A 22171-nucleotide genomic window follows, 5' to 3' on the forward strand; every position below is an offset into this window, starting at 1 on the left:
GAGCTTGTTAACGCTGGGTGCTTCACCTGCCGCTGCTCCTTCTCACCAGGGGCATCAGCAAGCACGGGGGAGCTGTAGTGAACGGGCTGTGCTGTTCCTGTAGATGCTCTGGAAAAGCTCCACTCTACCCTTTCATTGCATGCAGTGTTTTCCTCTGCTCTTCTTCAAGGACTTCCAAGATCCCAGTGAATGCCTCTTCAGAGGACACTACATTTACAGAGGAAAGTGCTTAATAGCAGAAATGCTAAGTTTCTGGGTATTAATAATCTCAAGAGCCAGAACTCTTTTATTTATTTGATAATTTTATGTATTGATTATTATTATTATTATCATCATCATAATTATTATTATCATTATTGTTATTATTTTTACTGTATAGAGTGGCAGAATAATTTAGGTTGGAATGGCCCTCTGGAGATCGTTGGGTCACCTCCTCCCCCCCCAAAAAACTCACCCCACCTCCTCCCCCCCCCCCAAACAAACAAAAACCAAACAAACCTGGGACTAACTTCAAAGCTGAGATCAGGTCATTCACCTCCTTGTCTAGTCGTTCTTACAGTCTCTGAGATGATTCCACAACACCTATTGGTTCCTCTTATACTGTTTGTCTACGCTGCAAAGGCCTTTCTTTTTTTTTTTTCCCTTGTGTTTAATTCCCATTGCTGTACCTTATGCTTATTGCTTCTTTTGTTGTGCACCACCATGAAGAGTCTGGCTCCATCTTCTTGGCACTCACCCTTTATGTAGCTGAAGACAGCAGTTTAACTCTCCCCCTCTTAATCTTACCTTAGAACTGAACAAATCATTTTTCAGCATCTCCGTCACATGCTCCAGCTACTGATCATCTTGGTAGCGCTCCACTGGGCTCACCTCGGCACGCATACTGCATTTTGTGCTGTGGAGGCCCAACCTGGAGGCAGCTCTGCAGACGGAGTCTCACGAGTGCCGTAGCAGGAGACACTCTGTTCCCAACCCCCTGCCCGCATTCTCACTCCTGTGGCCCGGTGTGGGGTTGGCTTTCAGCACTGCCGGGCCCATTACTGACTCGCGTTGAGCTTGTCCACTTTTTTTTCCGCAAAGCTGCCTTTTTGCCAGCTGGCACCCAGCTTGACCAATGACTTGGGGTTACGTCTCCCACCCAGCTGTAGGACCCTGCCTTTGTCTTCGTCAAACATAACAGGGTTTCTGTGAGAGCAGCATGCTACTCTTAACAACCCCCGGCTGGACCTCCTCCCCGAGCCCTGCAGTCCGGCTGATTTTTCCACCCACCTCACAGTTCACTCATGGCATTCAAATCTGCAGCTTGCTTGTAAGAATCACAGAATCATTAAGGTTGGGAAAGCCCTCCAAGATCACCTGGTCCAACCACCCCCCTACCACCAACATCACCCACTAAACCCTGTCCCTAAGCACCACGTCCAACCTCTCCTTGAACACCCCCAGGGACGGTGACGCCACCACCTCCCTGGGCAACCCGTCCCAGTGCCTGACTGCTCTTTCTGAGAAGAAATGTCTCCTCATTTCCAACCTGAACCTTCCCAGTGTGATTTGAGGCCATTCCCTCTAGTCCTGTCACTGGTTACCTGTGAGAAGAGGCCGACCCCCAGCTCCCCACACCTTCCTTAGTAGTGGGATGGTAGTTTTATAAAATAATGCCTTCTGGTTTGTTACACAATTAGCAACCTTTTGAGTAAAGATGTTCAGACTGGTTAGCGTAGACAATAGTTTCTCTGCCTTACCCTATGCTGTCCCAGGTACAAAGCAGGTAAATTTATTGAAACGCTACAATATGTCTCTAGGGAGAGGCTTAGGAGAAAAAAAAAAAATCTAATGGAATATTTACCCAAGAAAGATATATTATTAGCGTGAAAAGTAGAATGAGATGGCCTTGGGTGTTACCAGCTCTGAGTGGGAGAAAAAGTTGGTTAATGAATAACACAGACCAGGCAAGAGGGTTTGGTATTAGGAAAATGCCCTAAGGAGGTCCTGTGGTGCATTTCTTCAAAAATGACCCTACTTGGTGAGTCCCTGAGAGAGGAGGTGGATCACCACCATCGCTTCCTTCACATTTGGATCACAGGACAGGAGGGCTGTAGCCCAGCATCCTGCTCCGATGCAGCACTTCCCTTGGGAAGTGTCTATGCTCAGAGCGTGAAGCTGTACGGGCCTTGGATGCACTCTGCAAAACAACACAAGTGAAAACCAGCTCTCTGCATCTTCTTGGTGTCTCCTCAATAACGAAGAAGGAAGCCTGGTGCGTTGGTGTTACTGCTCAGGCTGTAAGGTCCAAATACAAACCCTAAATTGATTAACAAGGAAGGAGTAACTCTAGGCAAGGTCACAAACAAACAAACAAAAAAAGCAAAACAAAAATAACAACAAAACAACCAAACAATTGACTATGGGTCAAAATAAGAGAACTGAAGGAAAGTGAAAGCAAATAGCTGCAATTTAAGGGTGGAGCTGACCCGAAGGGCAAGTTTTGTGCAAATGCTGAGAGGTTCCTAAGACCGATGACTATGGGCCTATACATTCTGCATCGGTGGCAGGGAAGGCTGAAGAGCTGAGCCTGAGCAATCCTTTTCAAGCGACCTGTGAGCTCTCCATTGTGACACAGCACACCAAAACACTGGGAAGGATGATAGTTTCTCTTCTGCAGCGATGCTTTGTCACCATTCCCTCCTCTGGCTTGGTAGAGGCCAGGCTGGAAACCGAGTGCTACAACCCTGGGACTTGCAGGGTTATTCCTCAGGCCATTTATTATATTTACACCAACAGGTTTTTTTACCTGTAGAGTTCTGTAAATATACTTTGTTCATGCCAAGCAGCTTCTCAGAAAAACTGGTCTCATGTGGTGTCACATTAACCTTGTTAAGTGCTCCACATTAACCAAACCTAGCTTGAACTTCAGAGCCAAATCTTTCAGGTCTGGGGAAACGGCAAAGGGGCTGCTGAACATTCTGCACCACCTGGAATCCCTCCTGTTGTCTTTACCCTCAAAGTCAATCTCTCCTGATCCATTTCTGGCAAGCTTCCCTTAAAAAGGAGACGTTTCCTGAAAGCTTCCCTTCTGTGGGGACAGCTGAATGCAGACTCGATGTTCGTATTTCTGCAGGCCAGCAGAATAAACAAAAACACTCATGCACAAAGCAATCCAGCCCATGTCACTGGTGACGGATTTTAAACTGAAACGAGAGCACGCTCACCATCTACCACGGCTTCTATGGTTGAAGGGCAAACGAGGACCCGCTGCTAAGGTATCAGTTTATCTTCAGCTTAGGAAATTAGGTTTTAAAAGAGGTCTGTACCTGTTTGGAGTAGTAGCTTTCAAGAGGTATTCGAGAGGAAACACAGCATTAAAAATTGCATGAAACAAACACTGTGTTCAAAAAGTCTGTGTTGTATGAATCGCCTCCAAGTATTTCTGGAATCGGTACTTGGCTTGGCTTCCGATTGTGAATTCTGACAGATTTGGATGAGTAAAACAGATACCAGTTAGCAGACAGCAATGACTGTCTTCTAAAATCAATATTTCTCTGGTAAAAACAGAAGCATAAGAACTGGAGTGCAATGAGTAACAAAACTTATTCAGTGATCTGCTTACCTCTGAAACTGGTGGCATTTAAAGCACGTTAGATAATACAAGAGAGTGCTGCTGCAAGCAAAACACTTGTTGCATAACCAAAAAAGGGGTGTGGGGAACCAACTCCAAACAGAGAACAGCTTGTGAGCCAGTGCAACAAAGCTGCAAGTGCTAATAAACGACTCGGTCACGTTTGGGAAATAATTTTAGTGGTCCTTGACCACTGCTGGCCATGGATGATGATGGTGAGCAACTAGTAACTAACGGCTGCAATATTGCATTTGCTCGGTTATAGCCTTCATTTCTAATGGCTGCAAGAAATATCAAATCATCTTGTGAACAGAACGCGTCTCTCCAGCGTGGGGACCACTCCCTGTCAGATGAAACTTCAGTATCTACTGTTACTAAATGACGCCTGGTTTCTCTACAGCGTACCGAAAATGATAAATTCAAAAAAAATCAAAATACGAGCAGCTCAGACACACACTGGGGGCAGCTAAAAGGAAGTTTAAAATCAGCTTTTGCCACATGCAAGATCATGCAATACGTTACAGAAAAAGCTGTTCACCTAGAAGGTAAAATTTTCTTCCTATTTCTGTTTCCTGTACTGCAGGACAGCTTTCTATCTCCTCTGAGTGTATGCATAACACATGCCCCCCTCCACCCCCCCAAACCCAAAACATTTTGCAGTTCAATTTCTTGCTTTAAAGATCATCCATAATTGTGTCTCTTCCCTACAGTACCTCCAAGACTGAGTTTCCAGGTACTTCATAAAAGAAACATAAAGCGTACATCTTCTCCAGACCTGCAGAAGAGGTTTGCTTTGAGAGAAAAACCTGCAATGCTCTCTCTCTGCAGAGCTGACAAGTCAATTAACAATTTCAGTCATATCTGATCTGTAATTGGAATGGGCTTTTACACAGAACAAGAATCTTAATGCCTAGAGATAAAAGTTGCATTTTTAGAATTAACAATGATAAAAACAAAAAGACTGGTTTTATTTTTACACTGCCCATTGAAGTCCGAATCCCACATCTAGCAGCTCTGGCAAAGTTCTTACACTGATAAAGAGTAAGAAAATGCAATCAGCTAAGCAAAGGAATTTTAAAACGATTGATCAGAACGAAGACCTCAGTGGCTGATCATCACACATACAGAGGTATTTTAGACACGAATGCCAAAACCAATCCTAGAGCAATTCAGCCCTGTACAGGGGACTGGGCAGACCTTGTGAACTAGGAATTCTCAGAGCTGGCTGCTGCACACGCTGTTTCAGTCTCTGGGAAGAAAAAGGGCAGTCTTGCAATACATACCCCTTTCGCTTTGCCAAGATAAATAATGACAAAACCCATTTGTTTCTTACAAACATATAAATTATTTTATTTACAAAGCCATGTTACAAAAAAAAAATAATAATAATAAAGCAAAAAAAAAATACAATCGCTCACTAGAGAATATCTCCAGGCCCGGTGTTGAACCATGGCAGTATCAATCAGATACATGTTTGTTCTGTTTTTCCTTTTTTAAACTGTAAGCCATAGAATTTACTATTTACACCTACTTTAGACATTTATTCTGCTTACAATTATCACAAGCATGGAATGAATTCTATTTGATACTGCTAATACATAAAGGTGCAGGACAAAGAATGAAAATACTTAGTGTTACAAAATATGGATTGTAGAAAAGAAATTGGCTGTACAAGTATGGCATTTTTTTTCTTAGAATGATTGGACATGCTTTCTTCAAAAGTCTTCTGGAAAAGGTTCTAAAATCTGTAGTAGGAAAGCACAATATAGCAGGTGCAAATTCATTTCTGTGCAACAACAGTTATTTAATATACCCCATGACTGACCAGCTATGCAAAACCCACAGAGTTTTGTTAAAGTGCCATGGGTCAACAGCATAACAAAATATAAGGTGTAAATAGAAAAATTTCTTTTTTTCTTCTTTTTTTTTAAAACAATAGTTCACTGAGAATCAGCAATAATAGAATATGCTGTATAAACTATTCTCTACAAAGGTCGATCAGCACTATTTACAATTGTTACATCGATACAAAAGAAGGCATACAAGTTATCCAAGTCGCTTTTTATGGCTGACGGGCCTATGCATTGCGTATGTGTAACAACCAAAGCTTCTGAGCCTCTATTGCTGGAAACAAATCACAAGATTTTCAGGCAAATGGGGAAGAAAAAGAACTACCGAGTGAATGCTACACTAATAATGCATTATAGGCTGGTCCAGTTTATATCCATTTATTCAAATGTTTACTTCCATTTCGCTTTTCAGGCTGAATTTTTTGACACTTGTAATTAAATAATGATTCTTTGATGATGAAAGGCTGTGGGATTTTACTTGGTGCTGAACGTTCCTGAAATGCTGTCAGGTGTAAGCCAGTTGACACAAAAAAATAAAGCAGCATTCAAAGGACAGGCTCCATATTCCAGCTTTCCAATTAAAAGATGCATGGAAAGAGCTAAAGCTTCCTAAAACTACGAAATCGCTCCTTCAGTCACTGATTAGCATTAGTTCTCAGAAGCAACCACTGAATCTCACAACCACCGTTTTCCCTCAACAACTAGAAATAGCATTTCGTCGATTACAGAGGATGACTTTGTTACTGAGATTTTTAAACTCCTGCAGTTTTAAAACTCAAAATAAATTAAAAAAATCAACATAGTACTGCTCCTAAAACTGAACAAGACAAAAATTGTGCAAAAATAACAAAGATATGTACACATTTTTCAGTCTGAAGAAATGTACAATAAAAACATAATTCAAAGAACATTTCAAAAATATAAACATTGCTTAAACTTTCCTAAGTTTCATACTGTTTCTGAAACTATACGGTCAGTTAGCTCTGAAGTATAGCAAAACATAAATTATTACAAAATTAACACTATAAAAATTTATTTTAAGAATATTTCTAAACTTTTTTCAAAGGGTCTAGCCTTGCTTATAATTGCTTAAACATTTTAGTCTTAAAATTTGCCTTAAGCCTTCTTTTTTTAAAAAAGAAAGTAGTAATAATCTCCCTATTTGCAGTCTCTCGCCTTTCCCCCAGATGTAAATAAACCAGCATATAAGTGCACTTTTAACACTGTAGAAATAAAAATTAACTCCTCTGTACTATTGTTCCAGTACCTAGTATTGGCTTCCTGATTATAAAATCTATATTTTATTAAAAAATTATTCAGTAATCCTATAAGAAACACTGTCAGTGCAATTCTATTAATGCAAGCCAATCTGCTCAACGCCCGTCCTTGCAAAGCCAAACTGTTTACCGAAGTTATCAAGTACTGGGATCTTAAGGGTCGAGAACTCCACCACGACAGGGGGGTTTCGCGTGTTGAGCCTCGGATAACATTAACCACAGTTTGGTGCAAAAATCCTCTATGCATTGATTGAAGTATAGATTCCTTAAGAGCCTGATCCTGGAAGATGCTGAACACTCGGAATTCCCACTGAAATCATTAAATGCTGTAGGTAGAAGAGCACCAGTCAGGATTAGTCCCTAAAGTTGCAGTGCCCCAGCTGTTTGCAAATTACTAAGAAATGCACTCAATATTTATCCATAGGACAAGCTTAAATACAGAATTACTGTAATTTTTATTGAATGAAAAAATTTGGAGGTCCTTTAAATAAATTCAGATCTTGATCTGTTTTTTTTTTTTCCTTTTTTTTTTTTTTTGGAATGTCCACTGTATTCTGGTAAGGAAACAAAGGGAGCATTGCAACGCCAACAGCTTCAAAAGGCATGAAACATAACCAAGCAGAACGCACAGATCAGTGGCAAATACAAGTGAAAAACTAAACAAATCACTATTACAGTTTTCTGTAAATTTGATTCTCTTTAAAACCACAAATTCATAAAAGGTTAAATCCATCTGCAGGACATAGAAAAGAAAAACCCTGTGGAGTAGGGCTGCTGAGAGCTAGAGATTATAGGCTGGTTCCTTTTCCTTGTTATGGAAGAGTCCTTATTCTACCAGTCCGGTTTGATGTCTTCTAAAAGAAAAACCAGAGCCAGGTTCAGAATCAGAAAATGTCTTTCAGTCCATAATACTTTAACAACGTCTGCATCTGAGAGAGAACTCAAACCATGAATCTATTTCAAGTCCGTCCCTACTTACTGATTACATTAAGACCTTTAAGAAAAGGACCTGCTTTGAATAAACTCACTATTTCCTTTTGGGACTATCTGATTTTACTAAGCTTTGGTGAACCTTATGTTCATTGATTGAATTTAGCATTAGAAATAGAGAGCAGCAATTAAACAACAACTTTGAAGGATCTTTTTCCCTGCACAGCGTGTTTTCATGCATGATGAAACCCCATACAGCACACACGTTGTCACCTTCCCTTAATAAAAAGATCTAGTTACTCAGTATTTAAAAACCACCGCATACTGAGGTCTCGAAGTATTAACACATGAAGGCACCTAAAAGCACTACGAAGAAAAAAACATTTGATTAGTTATCAACCTACAGCAAGGTTTAAACAAGGTTTAAAGTCTGGAGAAAACAAGCTTTTGATACATAGTTTGCATAAACAGGCACAACATTTGATTGTAAAACTATCGTTCCATTAATGCTTTTTAATACACAAGTAGATTTTGTAATGAAAAGTAGTGTGTTTTTTAATTAAAGCAACAACAGTTGGAAAAACAGACATGCTTTTATGTATACAGGCCCTTGCTCAGGTCTCAAATAGATGCAGCAAGGTTCACATTGGATGTGAATTGAGAACAACTTGTCTGAGTTTAAGTTGAGTTTAACGTCAAGGGGGACAGCGAAGTGGCCCACCACAGTTATCATCACAGTCTGCCAGTCCTAGGCAGGAACACCTGAGAATATAATGTGCCTCAGCAAACGGAGTAAATGACCAAAACAAACTCCTCTTGTGAAATCAGAAGAACCACGGGGCACCTTTCTCTCCATACTGGTTTTGCCCAGGAAAGAGCTCACTTTCCTCATACTGGCTTGTACGGTGCTGTGCTTTGGATTTGTAAGGAAAGCAGTGCTGACAACACAGCGATGTTCCAGCTGTCACCGAGCAGCGCTCACACAGCAGAGCCCTTCCTGCTTCCCACGCTGCCTGGCCAGCACATAGCTTGGGGGAGCACAAGAACGTGGCAGGGCACCCAGCCAGGCCAGCTGCCCCTGACCAACCGCAGGGTTATGCCACACCATGTGGCATCACGAGCGGCAATAAAACCCGGGAGGAGGAGGACGGCAGGACACTTAAAATTATGGCACTTGTCTTCCCAAGCAATTGTTATGCATGATGAGGCCTGCCTTCCTGGGAATGGCTGGGCATCCCTCTGCTGATGGGATGCAGGGAATGAATTCTTATCTTGCTTTGCTTGTGTGTGCAGCTTTTGGTTTACCTATTCAACTGTCTTAATATCAACCCCCAAGTTTTCTCACTTCTTACCCTTCCGATTCTCTCCCCCACCTCACTGAGGGAGAGCAGGCAAGTGGCTGCACGGGGCTGAGCTGCCCACCGGCGTTAGCCTGCAACAACATCTCAGCAATAATGGAAAAGCCCTGGTTACTGGTGGCAGCTGGCTTTCACAGCACTACCACGTCCTCTCAGCTTTGACTGGACACCTCCAGAAGCTGAGTGAGGAAGCCAATTTTCCTAGCATGACGGCACACCGGCAATCACAGGTTCAAAGGAGACTGGTTTTAGGGCCTGCTGCAATTTTCTGAACGCTTCATTTTCACATAGTCACTCTCCCTTCTCTTGAGAAACAGCAGCCTTCCTCCCTCCTAACTCCCCACTCTGCTCCAGCAGACAACTCTGACAAATTGCCTGACCAATTAATGCAGTGGAGGAAGTCCAGAGGAGCTGCTCTATACTCGTATTTAGCTTGATGGCTGCAATTCTATTTCAAACTGAATTGTTCCAATTCTGCTTTTCAGGCTTGTATTCATGAAAACTTGCCTGTTTTTTCCAACTGTAAAACCCAGAGTGGTAACATACATCACCTCTGCCTAGAGCCTTGCCTTGGACTCCCTCTCACGGTTATAACAATACTAATATTAAGAGCAAGAGAGCTCAGGATCCCCCAGTAATAACCTGACTGCCACGGCATACACTTGGAGATCCACTTATTGATACCTAATTAATAACACCTTTATAAAGGGATATTACAGCACGTCTTAGGACTAAGAGTTTGTTTAGAGACTATTCAGTTGCCAGACTGGAGATGAAAGCTGTCAGCAAAGCATCTCAGATTGATTTTGACAGTGGCAAGCATATCTTAGCTAGGTAGTCATTATTCATGGTTCCAAACACTAAAATCCCGTGTCAGAGTTAACACACAAAAAAACCTACAAACAAGCAACAAAATGTTCCATAAAGCTTAATATACATCTTCATTTTCTTTTGTATTTCTATCCTGAACTCCATACTCAGTTACTAAATTGACAGAAATGTATTTTTAACAATCAAGAGTCTGTGGGGCTTAGAACAAGCAAACACTTCTGGTTTTGATAAAGTCATGGAAACAGGCAGCTGAAAAGCTCAGCAATAGCCTCTATTTATATACGGCTGCCACAAAATTGATGTCTTGTCCTGCTAGGTTTTCCCCATGGGATCTAGGCAACAGATCCCAACAAGCTTTGCTCCTCTGGTAGCGTGCATTTTATGTCAGACAGGAGGAGGAGGTTAAAGCAGCAAGTTTTACACTTCAGAAGAGCCTTATCACGTTTGTCACTGGCAGTCGGATGGCAGTGTCTGACACAGCAAAATGCCAGCCCCTACAAGTGCTTCGCTACGAAGAAACTTTCCACTTATTTCCCTTCAGCGTAGTTCTGGCCTACGTATACTTCTTTGCATTCAGTACCAAGGGGGTTGTTTTACCATTTGACAGTTCATTTCGGGATGCGAGTGACTCAGAATATGCTTTAATGATGAGATAGTTGTGAGTTTTCTTCACTACAATAGCCACAATTCTTTGGCTGCATCTACATAGCAGAAACTAAGTAGCACAGCCATTTGGAGTAACTACTGTGCCAGACCACGTAACGGGATTTTAATACTGACTGGTCACACAAAGATCTGCTGGAATTTTTGTTTACTTGTGACTACAACTTGGTGAGGTGGAAACCTTTTTCACACCAAGGATCTTGATAATGAATTCTTGAGAAATTACCCAGCTTGGAGAGTCAAATAGTACGGGCCACAATGAAAAAATTAATTAGTCTATCAGTCCTCTGGCCAGGTGAGGGCTGGGTGACAGGTCCAACACCTGTACTCACAAAGGGGCCGAATTACAGAATTTACCATTATCTGACCAGCAGTCTCTGTGATAAACAGGCATGGCGTGAGTGTTGAGGATTTCATACACTCTAGGAGGAATTCAGATTATGCTTTCAGATTACTTTCTCTGAACAGCCGAGCCTTCTGTCTTCTCTGTCCTGTTTCTGTCCTTCCCTTGCTGCTTTCAGTTTTTGCCTATTTTTAAATGCTCGCTCTTCTGTGCCAGTTTGGGGACTGTGCCATGCCACCTCGCTCAGCAGCGGAAGTTGGATAGAAAAGACACGTTGGCTTAGCTGGATCCCATGGAGACAGAGATTCTGCTGCTGCTGAGTTTGTATCACCAGAGCAACAGCCAGTGGGCATCGCATAAGCCAACCTGAACCACAGCATAGGTGGTGAAAAACAAGCAGAAAACTTGTTATTCATAAATCTCAGAGGAAAACATCCTAAATGAGAGGAAAAAAATCTATTAGTTCACTGAAAGAAAGCTTCCATAAAGAACTGTATTTACGAAGAAATTGTATTTTAAGGTTTTACAATATTAAATATTTCAAAAACCATTTATAGACTATTTAAGTGTAATTTTTTAAAAGGAACTTACTTGTCTGTTGTGTACTGGGTTTGATGTACTCGAAGGACTGGACTGTGACAAAGCTACACTGCTATTTTTTCCAATCTGAAAGACATTAATTGAGCAGCATTGAGAGTATTTGTCAGTGGAACGCAGATGCTGGTAATGGCCTTCCTTTTCCTGAATAAAGTGGCACTAATTGCTTTGCATTTGGAACGCAGGTGTTTTGCTATTGTAAAAAAACCCAACAATTTCAGATAGAATTGTAATTACCTTTCAGAGACTGTATTTTAAACAAGCACATTTTAAAAGGCACATAAATACTACTACAGGTAGGAAAACAACAGTAAGAAATGGCTTCTGGTGGAATTTAGGTTGTAAAACCCCACCTCTCTAGACTGGAGCACTCGTCTGTGACTGAACTCGCTTGGTGCAGCTCAGCCAGTGCACAGAGCACTCAGGGTCACTCCTCCCTTGCCCTTGGGACCTTGCCCACTGCTTGGGGTTCTCAGGTTTAATGCAACTGGCCAAGCACCGTAGCATGCCCTAAGCTATTCCATTTTTTTCCATAGAGAGTCTTCATTTATCACTGCTCCATAAAGCAAATACTAACCAGTAGAATCAACCTCTGGAGGTTTAATTTTCCAGTTGTATATATTTACTGGGTCAGAGAATGTCTTTGGGAACGAGTACACATTTAACAGTATGTGTACATTGATTTTAAAAGTACTGCATTAAAACACTGTGATATGCAATCTGTGTATTTCAATCCTCGAAAGGTTACGGCACTCTGTAAGAGCAGTCTGCCTTAGGTTTTCTGCAGTGCCCCATAAACATATGGCAGATACTGCTGCAATACAAAAGGGGAGAGCTGTTGGATCAAAGGAGCAACTCTCCACAGGTTACAAGGCTGGTAACAATTAACCACGGACCCCTGGTTACAAAATGGCAGAGGACTGGATCTGAACAGTTATCCACATGATCAAGGGACTTCAGGTAACATCAGCTCTAACCGGCTGACGGAGAAGCAGCAAGGACCTGTCTTCTAAATGCAATGAGAAATGAAGCGGCGAGTTTCCTACTGGATACGTGGGACTCAGACAATGGCTGGCAGGGCTTTCACCGGCATCAGCGTTTTCTCCTTCCCTTCTGCAACACCATTTCTTATTTTGCCATTTCATGTATATACTGCAAAGAAGCCTTTGTCTCTGTATACATATCTGCCCTTTCTCACAGAGACTCTCAGTTTTCTCTATTCACATCCTATCCAGAATAAATGTTTAATGTTTTTATTTACAGCCAGTTCCGAAGGCAGTTCCCATGGCACACAAACATTAAAAGGGCAGGCCTCTGCCTACCCTGCTCCCTCTCAGATTGTTGTTTTGCATGTCACAGCTGTTCTTCTCCAGGCAGCACTGTGCTGTATCAAGCTTTTCTTCAATATGCAAATCTTGGACAAAGATACGCAGAGCCTTGTAAAATCTTTCCGAGCCATTCAGAACGCCGTGGCAAACCTGCAAACCTTTCTCCTCTACATCCACCATGGCAACATTCATGAAACTCTTGCACAACAAAATGCAAATATATCTCCATCTTCCGAATGACAAAAATAGCCACTGAGAAATCGACTTGCTGGGATCCTAGAATCACGAGAGGGAGCACAACGCGCCTCTCAGGCTTTCCTTCATTCCGTGCTCCTACGACTATTGGATTGACTCCCGGCACAACGCAAGGCGAGGAGCAGCACAGCTGCAGCCCTGCGGTCTGTGTCGAGCTGCCTCACCATCGCCTCTGAACTCGGAGCTGGAAAGGCAGCGCTCCGCAACTGAAGGGTGATGCAGACAGGCGGAACAGCTACAACACTCGGTGAAAATAAAGAAAGATTGCCAATTGTGTTGGGTCTTTAACGATGGGAACATTTTGAAAGCATTAGGGTCAGGCCAGGAGTCAGATTCTTTTTTTCTTTATCAGTACACTGCAAAACCAAACAGTTAACGCTTTCAGTTACCGCCTGTCTGGGCCAGACTTGAATACAAAAAAAAATCCAGACCCTATCACCAGTCGTTTGAGCTTCTTCCTGTGTTCTTACTCTCTTAATTTGGTTTGCCTTATTATAACAGGGAACAGGAGTATGATTTTAAGTAATACTGTGGTTTTTTTTGTGGAATTTTTACTGTGACTGCATTTCTGGAACACAGCAAGTCAAAACAGCAGAGCTTAAAAGGGATTTCAAGTATTGTATTCTCTAGAGTTTTAATATTCACACGTAGAGGACATGATATTATGAGACGCATGTACTTAAGCGGATACAAGTGTCATTTGTTTATAGCACAAATAATCAGTAGGAAGAATCCATTTTGTATAGAGCACAATTCAGTATCCTTCTCACAAAGTCACCAGCTGTGAGCCAGGCATCTAAAACACAATCAACTTCACTTTACCTCCTATATTTGATTGCTGGTGTAGCTCCAAAGACAGCAGTATGAGAGGAAAGGGATGGTTTCTACATATATATACACACACACATCTATACATCTGTATGTGTATGCACATATCCATATGTATGCAAAAACATTCTGTTTAAAAATCTGCATATCATCACACTCATTACATATATTTAACATTTCCTTAAGGAAAAGTTATTAGTGTGAATTACTCACACATTAACATGTATTCAGAGAAGACCTCTGATTGATTCTTTCTGGTTCATTTGCTTCCATTACTATGCAACGTGCTGAAACACATCACACACTGGAACAGGAATGTCCCACAGGAACAGATGCAATCACTAAGAGAATCAGAATTTGAACTTGGGACCTCCTTATATCTCTTTATATTGCATGTATCTGTAGGGCTTCTTCAGACCACAGCAGCTACAGATATGTTTATGTAACATGAGAAGTTGATACAATCCATTTCCTATTACCAACAGTTGTACCAAGCTAACAATCTGTACTTACTTTGTCTTCCCATTTGAGATACTCTATCTTGGGGCAATTTAATCTCTTTGACACCCTCATTCTGTCTGCTATAGCAGTTTTTCATGAACTACTGAACTACTCAAATGATGTTTGCTCATTCCCTTCTTGCACACCCATTTCTGTCTGCTATTACCTGTGAATTGCCTTGCCCAAGATGTTACCCGCTCCGGTTCTGAGTTCCACTTTACGTACAACATCTTCAGGAAATGAGCTTCACAACAGTTCAGAAACAAACCAACCAAAAATTGTCCTAAGGTACCTCATCCGCTATTTCTCAGGTATTCTGTTCTCTGTTTCTGTCTTTCAGAGGCCAGGACTGAGCTTTGTTTTCTGTGCACTGCACAGCATTGCATGTAATAGCAAAATTAAACAGTACATCATTTTAAAGATAGTATTGGCAGCTTTTGCAGCAAAATTTAATTCATATAATTCCATCCTTATACAGCATCAATGAAAGAAAAGTCAAAGCTCTACTGTTAGTGACAACGAAGGCTGAGTTTGTACCCTTATCTGTTGTACTGACTTCCATATTCTGAACACGCACACACATTAAATGATAACTAAATGTCCATTAAAGGTCATCTGGTTAAGAGCTTAACTTCTTAATTCTCCCAGTTTCAAACAGGAAACAGCATCTGAGGTCACGCGTCTCAGATTTCCCCCACAGGAAAAGGTAGATGTAAGCATTTTGCATAAAACAAATGAGGTGACTCACATTAACGTTAAAAGATGAGTCAGCAACAAGTTCAGGAAAATGAAAAGCTGAAATGCTGACTCTTATCTTCCTGCTTTAAATGAGATACGATTTATTTCAGAGAGATGAGAATTAAGATCAGAAATTGGTGCCTAAAACTTATTTATCTGTTCTGGACATTCAGTTTTACTTCAAAAATACAAATAGCTACTTCAGTGATTGAATAAAAATCCTGATTAAAATACCTTAAAAAGTAAAAAAAAACCACAAACACAACAACTTCCCCCCACCAGCATGTTTCTGTGATTGGTACAAACCAAATACAAATACAGTTCTGTATTAACCTAGAAAACACACTGTTCGATGGAAAACAATCTGAAGTGCACGTTTATTTTCTTTTTCGTAATGCATGGCATATTTCAAGGAAGTCAACCACGACCTTCAAAAAAAAAACTGGAAGAGTCCCTTACCTGTCGAGAGATGGAGCTGCTTGTAGGATCTGGCACCGCAGAAATAAGGTTGGCAGTGCTCTTTCTATGAACACTATTCATACCAGGCATTTTAGTGATTTTACAGGCTTTGCTACTAGAACTAGAGTTTTTACGTTTTTTTCCTTCTGATTTGTCGAAAGAAAGGGGTAGAGAAGACACTGCATTGTGTGCTCCCAGGGAGTGGTCCCCTGAGTGGTGCACAAGAGAAGATACAGACAGATTAGAAGAGTCAATACTGCTTACTACCATGCTCATGTGTTTCACTGAGTCTGTTGAACTACTTGATAATGAAGTCCGTCCTGAGGGCTCCGATTTGGCACTGAGTGGGCTTGTTCCGTTATTTGTATTGTGCACAGACATGCTGTTATAGGAAGATGTAGCCTGATAGGAGTTCAAAGTTGAACTGGGGTTCAGGACACAGTTCTTTTTGTGGGACCCTGAAAATGAAGACGAGGAAGATGTCTGCAAAGATAATGAGGACGATGATGACGACGACGACTGCGGCTTCTTCTTTTTGTTACTTGAAGACTCATCGCTACGAGATGACAGGTCTTTTACTTTTGAGGATTTGCTGGTTTTTGTTTTGGATGGCTTGTGGGATGGGGAAGGGATGACTGCTGGCACTGGTGACACAGCTGATGGCGCCTTAAAGGTTGAGTCCATGATACTTAGGCTCGCAGCCACATGAGGAAAAGCTGTAGTGTGTGACATAATGGAATTCGTATCTGATGTCGTCACAAAGGCTGCGTTTGATAACATGGCTGATGTCATTATGTAAGAAGAAGTGATTCTTGAACTGATAGGTGTTGAAGGAATATACACGGCGCTGGGGTTGCTGAAAGGTTGTAAGACTGATGCGGGAAAAGGAGTGGAGACATGTGCTGCTGGAGAAGGCATGGGGCTGTCTGCCGCAGGAGGAATTTTCCTAAATAGAACAGAAAAGGAGATTTAGATACATACGAATAATTCCATCTGAACAATGCAGGTAGGAAATGACTCCTGGGAAGGAAAATCTTATTTAAAAAGGCATTTTAGTTTTGATTCCTGTTCTACCATCAGACATATTTTAATATTCACAGTTCAAAATAAGTTCTACGTTCTACAACAGCTTAAAAACGCTTTTACTTCTACTGTTTTTTCTTTTTAAACATAAAATTCCATTTTAAGGTTCTCTTATTAAGTTATGTGTGATTTAATAAAACAGCAAAAACCTACCACAAAGCATGTGTGTTTTAATATTGTAAGGATTCAGGAAAACTGGATTGTGAAGTGTATTTTCATCTGAAATGAATTTTCAAACAGGACACATTAATTCTATGAAGGCAGAGGAGACCTAGCAGAAGAAGATTAGACGTAGCCTGACAGAAGTTCAAAGTTGAACTAGGGCAAGGTAAAGAATTACGCAGTGTAACTTTCCATACAAAATTCTGCCATGGCACACAACTTTGAAACTGTGCAACTCCTCTGTTAAACCAAAACTGAGCTTCACTTCTGCAACGTAGCAGTTACAGGTATGATGTTACACTTAACCACTTTCTTAAAAATTTCATTTCCTTTTTTCTTCACTTTACTAGAAAAAATAAAAAATGCAAATAAAATGCCTGATGATGGTACCTATAAACATGCTAGACACTGTGTTTCATTCACTGCCTGTGTTTTGCCTGAAAGTCCAAGTTATAGAACAGTTTCAAAATTAACCTGAACTCACAGGTCAGATTTGATGAGGGCAGTACATGAGTCAGTTTGGGGGGCAGTTGAGATTTACTTATCACTGAGCAGAAAGAGGAAAAGGAGCAATCAGGTCATTTGGCTCATCCCTTTCTCAATGCAGTACTATTCCCAACAGCTCATCCGGGAGCAGGTTAGACAGGATTAACTAGTTAATTTATTAATTGCACTGATACTGAAAAACTGACAGAGCATTAAACAATGCTTGATAAGCTCTCTAACTAGCTGAATACTATTCAAAGTATAAAATATAATATTACCTGTGAAATTAGTAGAATGTGTTCAACTTCCTTTCTATTCAGCCACTGATAGCACACCTTCTATTACTTTACCTAGTCCAGTGTTAACAAAGAAACAGGCTTCCATAATGGTGTCTTGGAAGATTATCATATGAGCTTTTCTCATTATTTGGACTAAAATTTAATTATTGGTTTAATCCTATTTTTATCATTAGAACCTACAGCGCACCATAATTCTGCCCTTGTTATCCTCACTACTGACACCTTTTCAATTTGTAGAGACTTAGTCCTGCCCTCAAAGAAGCATGATAAAGCAGCACAGGGTGTTGATAAAACAGCGCAGGGTACTGCTTACAGTAAAACACATCCTCTGCTGCTCTACCAAAAACCAAATCCTAATTACTAGTGTCCTCTCATGGTATTCTTCTCATGGAGACTCTCAGACAGAACATCATTTATGGTACAAATACGTTAAGAGATTACATACAGACTACGCAACCAGAAATGAGCAAGTCCTACTGCCTGTGACTTGCTATGTGACTTTGAATAAAGCTGCTTATCAGGTCTGTTCCTTGGTGTATTTTTAAGAAGAGCCAGTAATTCGTACCCACCTTTGTAAAATACTTTGAGAACTAGGATAAAATGCACTTTGTAGATGTTGTTATTGTTCTCAAAATATGGCCTTGCATCCCTTTTACCTTTTGTCTCAGCTGGATGAGCCACAGCTAGAGCTGAACCAGCATCAGCTATAAAATCACAGCTTTACACATACCCCTGCTTGGCAAAGACAGGAAAAGATCAGTCCAGAGGACTGAGGACAACAGAAGAATACAACAGAGATGAAGCACTGTGAGCTTCCTGTGTTATACAGACAAGTAAGTATGGATATAATACATGAAAATATTAGAGATTACATACACAGCTGGAATTTGAGAAAACATTTACAATTGGATTTAATGGGAGCAGGATGAGGCCTGTTTATTCCTTGTATCACAGAACTGTAACAGAAGTTATTTTAGTTTTTCATTAAAGGAGTGATACTAGCAACATTTCCTCACATGCCTGAATGTCTTTTCACCTGACAAACAAAGCCAATAGATAATGGGTTTTAATTTTCCTATTTATAGAAACCGAATTAGTTTTATTTGTGGAAGGTGACAGACACTAGTTAACTGCCAAATTTGCAAAGTAGAAGAGAGGAACCCGTTGTAGATCAAGCGTGACCTGTCTCTGAACAGAGATGACACTGGCCCTTTCATGGCAAACCCACCCATCTCCAAACTATGCCTCCCAGCATTGTTATCACTGAGTTACCGGGTTAGTCAGACGAGCCAAGCTTTAGTGCTTCAAAAATATATGTAAATAAAAATCAAACCTTGTTTATCTAATGGCTGGCATCCAATGAATATAACACAGTCCTGATAATAAACAGTGACATGAAACACTGCACCTTAGTGTCATTATATTGGAAGCAGAATGCATGTTCCATAGCAGAATTAAAAAAATATCATATCTGCAGATCCCTTGAGTCTTTCAAATAAAGCTGTATATATTGTTTTAAAAAATTGTTTGTTTGGTTTTTTTTAAGTGCAGTCTATTTTAATGTTTTTGCACAACCTAAGCTTATAGTGATTGGAACCTTGATACATGGCACAGAGGTGCTTCAGTACTGTCATAAAGAGAAAATTAAGACCTCAAAGCCAGTGAGTTTAAAGGGCACTATGGACTGAAAATTTCTATATTCCAGCTTACACGTTAGCAAATGGGTACTGAATTCCTTATTACGCGATCCGAGTCTCACAGAGCAAAGTGTGAATGGTGATATAGTTGTGTGACACAAATATAACAATCTAGGCCAAGTCTAACCTGTGTTACAAAACTGCATGATATCAAGATGCATCTCCAAACCCAGAAAACACTGAGCTTTAATGCACTTAAACGTTAACAGAACTAGTGAATTATTCCTCCCCAGATTTGGAGGGACTAAAGAAAAGTCCTAAATTTGGGAGAAATTCACATCAGAATAGGAGATTGTTCTGTTGTGCTGCATATTCCTTAAAGAAGAGAAAATTTTTACTGGCATGGGCATATTACTGACACGACTTAATGCAGAAGTAATTTTAAAAACAATTCCCAGTGGAGAGTTTGATTTAGTAGTTGTACAGAATTACAAATGTTGAACTACCCACCAAGTGTAAAACTCCCACTTACTTCCACATCTGTGAATTCAAGTGTTTTTCTACCATGGAGTTTAGTGCGAATCGAAAATGGTCCCATCTTCTGTCAAAGACGTAGTACCCTCTTCCCATTAAGCGACTACCATATGAACAAAACTGCAAGAAAAGGTATTTCAATGTTGTTTATAGAAAAATGTTTCTACATTATGAAAGAATGATCATTTTAACATCAAGTAACATCTTTGTAATTTGTATCATGAATACCTTTAAAAGGGTATTTCTCACTATCTGCACCATAAATATTATTTAGCATGATGTATGAAATTTGCGTCTGACTTTTCAGCTTAGTGTAAAGTACACTTCATACTCCACTAACAATTCAGTTTACTATCAGGTAAAGAACAGGGGAAGAATATAAATGCTGAGGTACTGCTAAGGAAGTAATTCTGGCTGGTAATACAGGTGGTCTGACATTAGAAAGTTCTCCTTTGCTCTAAGGACCATAGACAATCCTATAGTTATCCCAGTGTTAATTTTATTCTGCGTATCACGTGGAAAACATATAAATGGAGTCTTTGCTAATTTTATTCCTTGGCTAGATCTTTATGAGAACCAACTGCTCACAAGTTCAGGAGTTTTCCCCCTGTTTCTCAGTTTCTACAATGTAAACAAATTCACACTGCAAATCTAATGACACAAGGTTGCACTTTACTACTTACAATAAAATTTGTCACTAGCATGGGAGAAAGACAAAAACAGCTGCCAGAGAACATTCTTCAGCCCCTGCCAGAGCTGATGGGGTATGCTGTGCTCTACTTTCCATTTTTAGATGAATGAAGCAATAGCTTCGATGTCCACGTACACTCTCACATAAATGATATTTAATTACTGCTTCATAGCAGACTACAAAGATCAACGAGCACTGTAATAGCACCTTGCTGCCACATGATTTGCAGAGCTATAACCAACTGCAAGGGAGTTTCATAAGAACTATGACAACAAAGGCAAATTATCTTTTCATGTCACATTTAAAACACTGCAGCTTTTCTCTACAGTTTAGCAGAACTATACCTGATTTACAGACTACTGAGAATATCTAAACCCAGAACTTCTTACTTTCTACTGCTCGTCCTGTCCTGCAACCTAACAATGTTTGTCACATGCAACAAGCAGTCTTCTCCTCCTACCTTTTCCCATTCTGACCAGTTTTCTGCCAAATGTATTTGTTCTCTTTAGAATGCAGATTTTGCAATGTAATTCTCTCATTCCTTACATTTTTACTGAAGTACATCTTTTTCTCCCCTCTTTAACAACTTACGAATAACAGCAAGGCATGCCAGAGAGAGACACATACCCCAAGAGGTCTGGGATGGTGTCCAGAAAAATGACAGTCTAATTTCTCAGATTCTTCAGCTCCATCTGCTTCTCCTTCATCACTGGACAATCTACTGGTTAGATCTCCTCCCATGGAAGGCAGTGGCAGTTCTGGTACGTACCCACTGTGGTTTGAAGAACTGTTGCTGTTTATGCTATTTGCAGATGATGGTCTAGAAGGAGAACAGACATTTAAATCATCAGTGTTCAACAGCTCCAGAAACCCACCTGCCAGAGTAACGCTTCCAAGTAAATTACACCTGAAACAATCACGTAAAGAAGGACAGTAAAAGATAAAGAATACCTGACACTTGGCCTTGTCAGAATTATATCAGGGGTTATCACCAGGTTACCATTAACAGAAGCACCTATGTGTTGCCTGAAATTTTAAATTTGCCGTGAAGTTGAGTTTAAGATCCTGAGGGAGCCAAAGTGTATTAAATATGCAAACAAAACCAGATGTGTGAAATCTTCTTACACAACACCGTAACTCTACTATTTGATTAATCCCAAGTGTCCAGTTATGCTGAAATTAGCATACTAAATATAAACACGAGTGTTTAGCTTACTCCCTGCACAGCTGGTTTAGTAAGTGCGGTAACATGGAGGACCTCTTACATCATGGAGGTTTTCTTTACCTCTATCTAAAATCCAGGAAAACAAAGTGGGAAAGCGTTTACACCACAGGGCACAACAACATCTTCCCCTTCAAATTACCTTGGAAACAAACCAGATTTGAAGGTGGGTAGGTAGGGTGTGTGTACGTATGTGTGTGTGTGTGTGTGTGTGTGTGTGCAGGTGTGTGTAAAGGATTGTAAATTACAGCTTATACAACCAAGTGCGTGCGTGCGTGTGTAACTCTGAGGCTGTAAGAGATGTTCACACTGAGCAAAATCAGAAGAAAAGCAAGCTATCCAGCCAGCCTTCTTCAACCTATTGAATTTATGCTATCAGCCACTAAAACTGCGGACAGGCGCTCCCTTCTGAACCAAGCAGGGTTTGCTTGACAATGTCCATCAGGTGGAAACTGCTGCTGCAGTTACTGTTGCACGGAATTCATT

The 22171-nt window shown here is 40.6% G+C and overlaps 1 protein-coding gene and 1 long non-coding RNA gene across 10 annotated transcripts in view; one reads left to right on the forward strand and one right to left on the reverse strand.

Annotated features, from left to right (window-relative positions):
* The first annotated feature begins 520 nt into the window (after positions 1 to 520).
* On the forward strand, positions 521 to 7272 carry LOC308188497. Its single transcript, XR_013945531.1, has 2 exons — positions 521 to 3257; positions 4014 to 7272. It is a non-coding gene; the product is annotated as an uncharacterized lncRNA (long non-coding RNA).
* The window catches only part of ATXN7L1 (ataxin 7 like 1), a 116057-nt gene continuing 98820 nt past the window's right edge, over positions 4935 to 22171 (reverse strand). For 7 of the 9 annotated variants that reach the window (XM_080577594.1, XM_080577591.1, XM_080577597.1 and 4 more), the window contains 5 exons: positions 21091 to 21283; positions 19771 to 19892; positions 15572 to 16517; positions 11457 to 11531; positions 4935 to 7594 (listed from right to left, as the gene is read on the reverse strand). In XM_080577594.1, the coding sequence (XP_080433720.1) occupies positions 7553 to 7594; positions 11457 to 11531; positions 15572 to 16517; positions 19771 to 19892; positions 21091 to 21283 (1378 nt within the window). In that variant the 3' untranslated portion in view covers positions 4935 to 7552. Of the gene's footprint in view, positions 11302 to 11456; positions 11532 to 15571; positions 16518 to 19770; positions 19893 to 21090; positions 21284 to 22171 lie in introns of all 9 variants that reach the window. The other 2 variants (XM_080577592.1, XM_080577593.1) reach the window with 2 other exon arrangements.

Source organism: Anser brachyrhynchus (assembly GCF_964034855.1).
Source record: "Anser brachyrhynchus genome assembly, chromosome: 1".
NCBI classification, from domain to species: Eukaryota; Metazoa; Chordata; class Aves; order Anseriformes; family Anatidae; genus Anser; species Anser brachyrhynchus.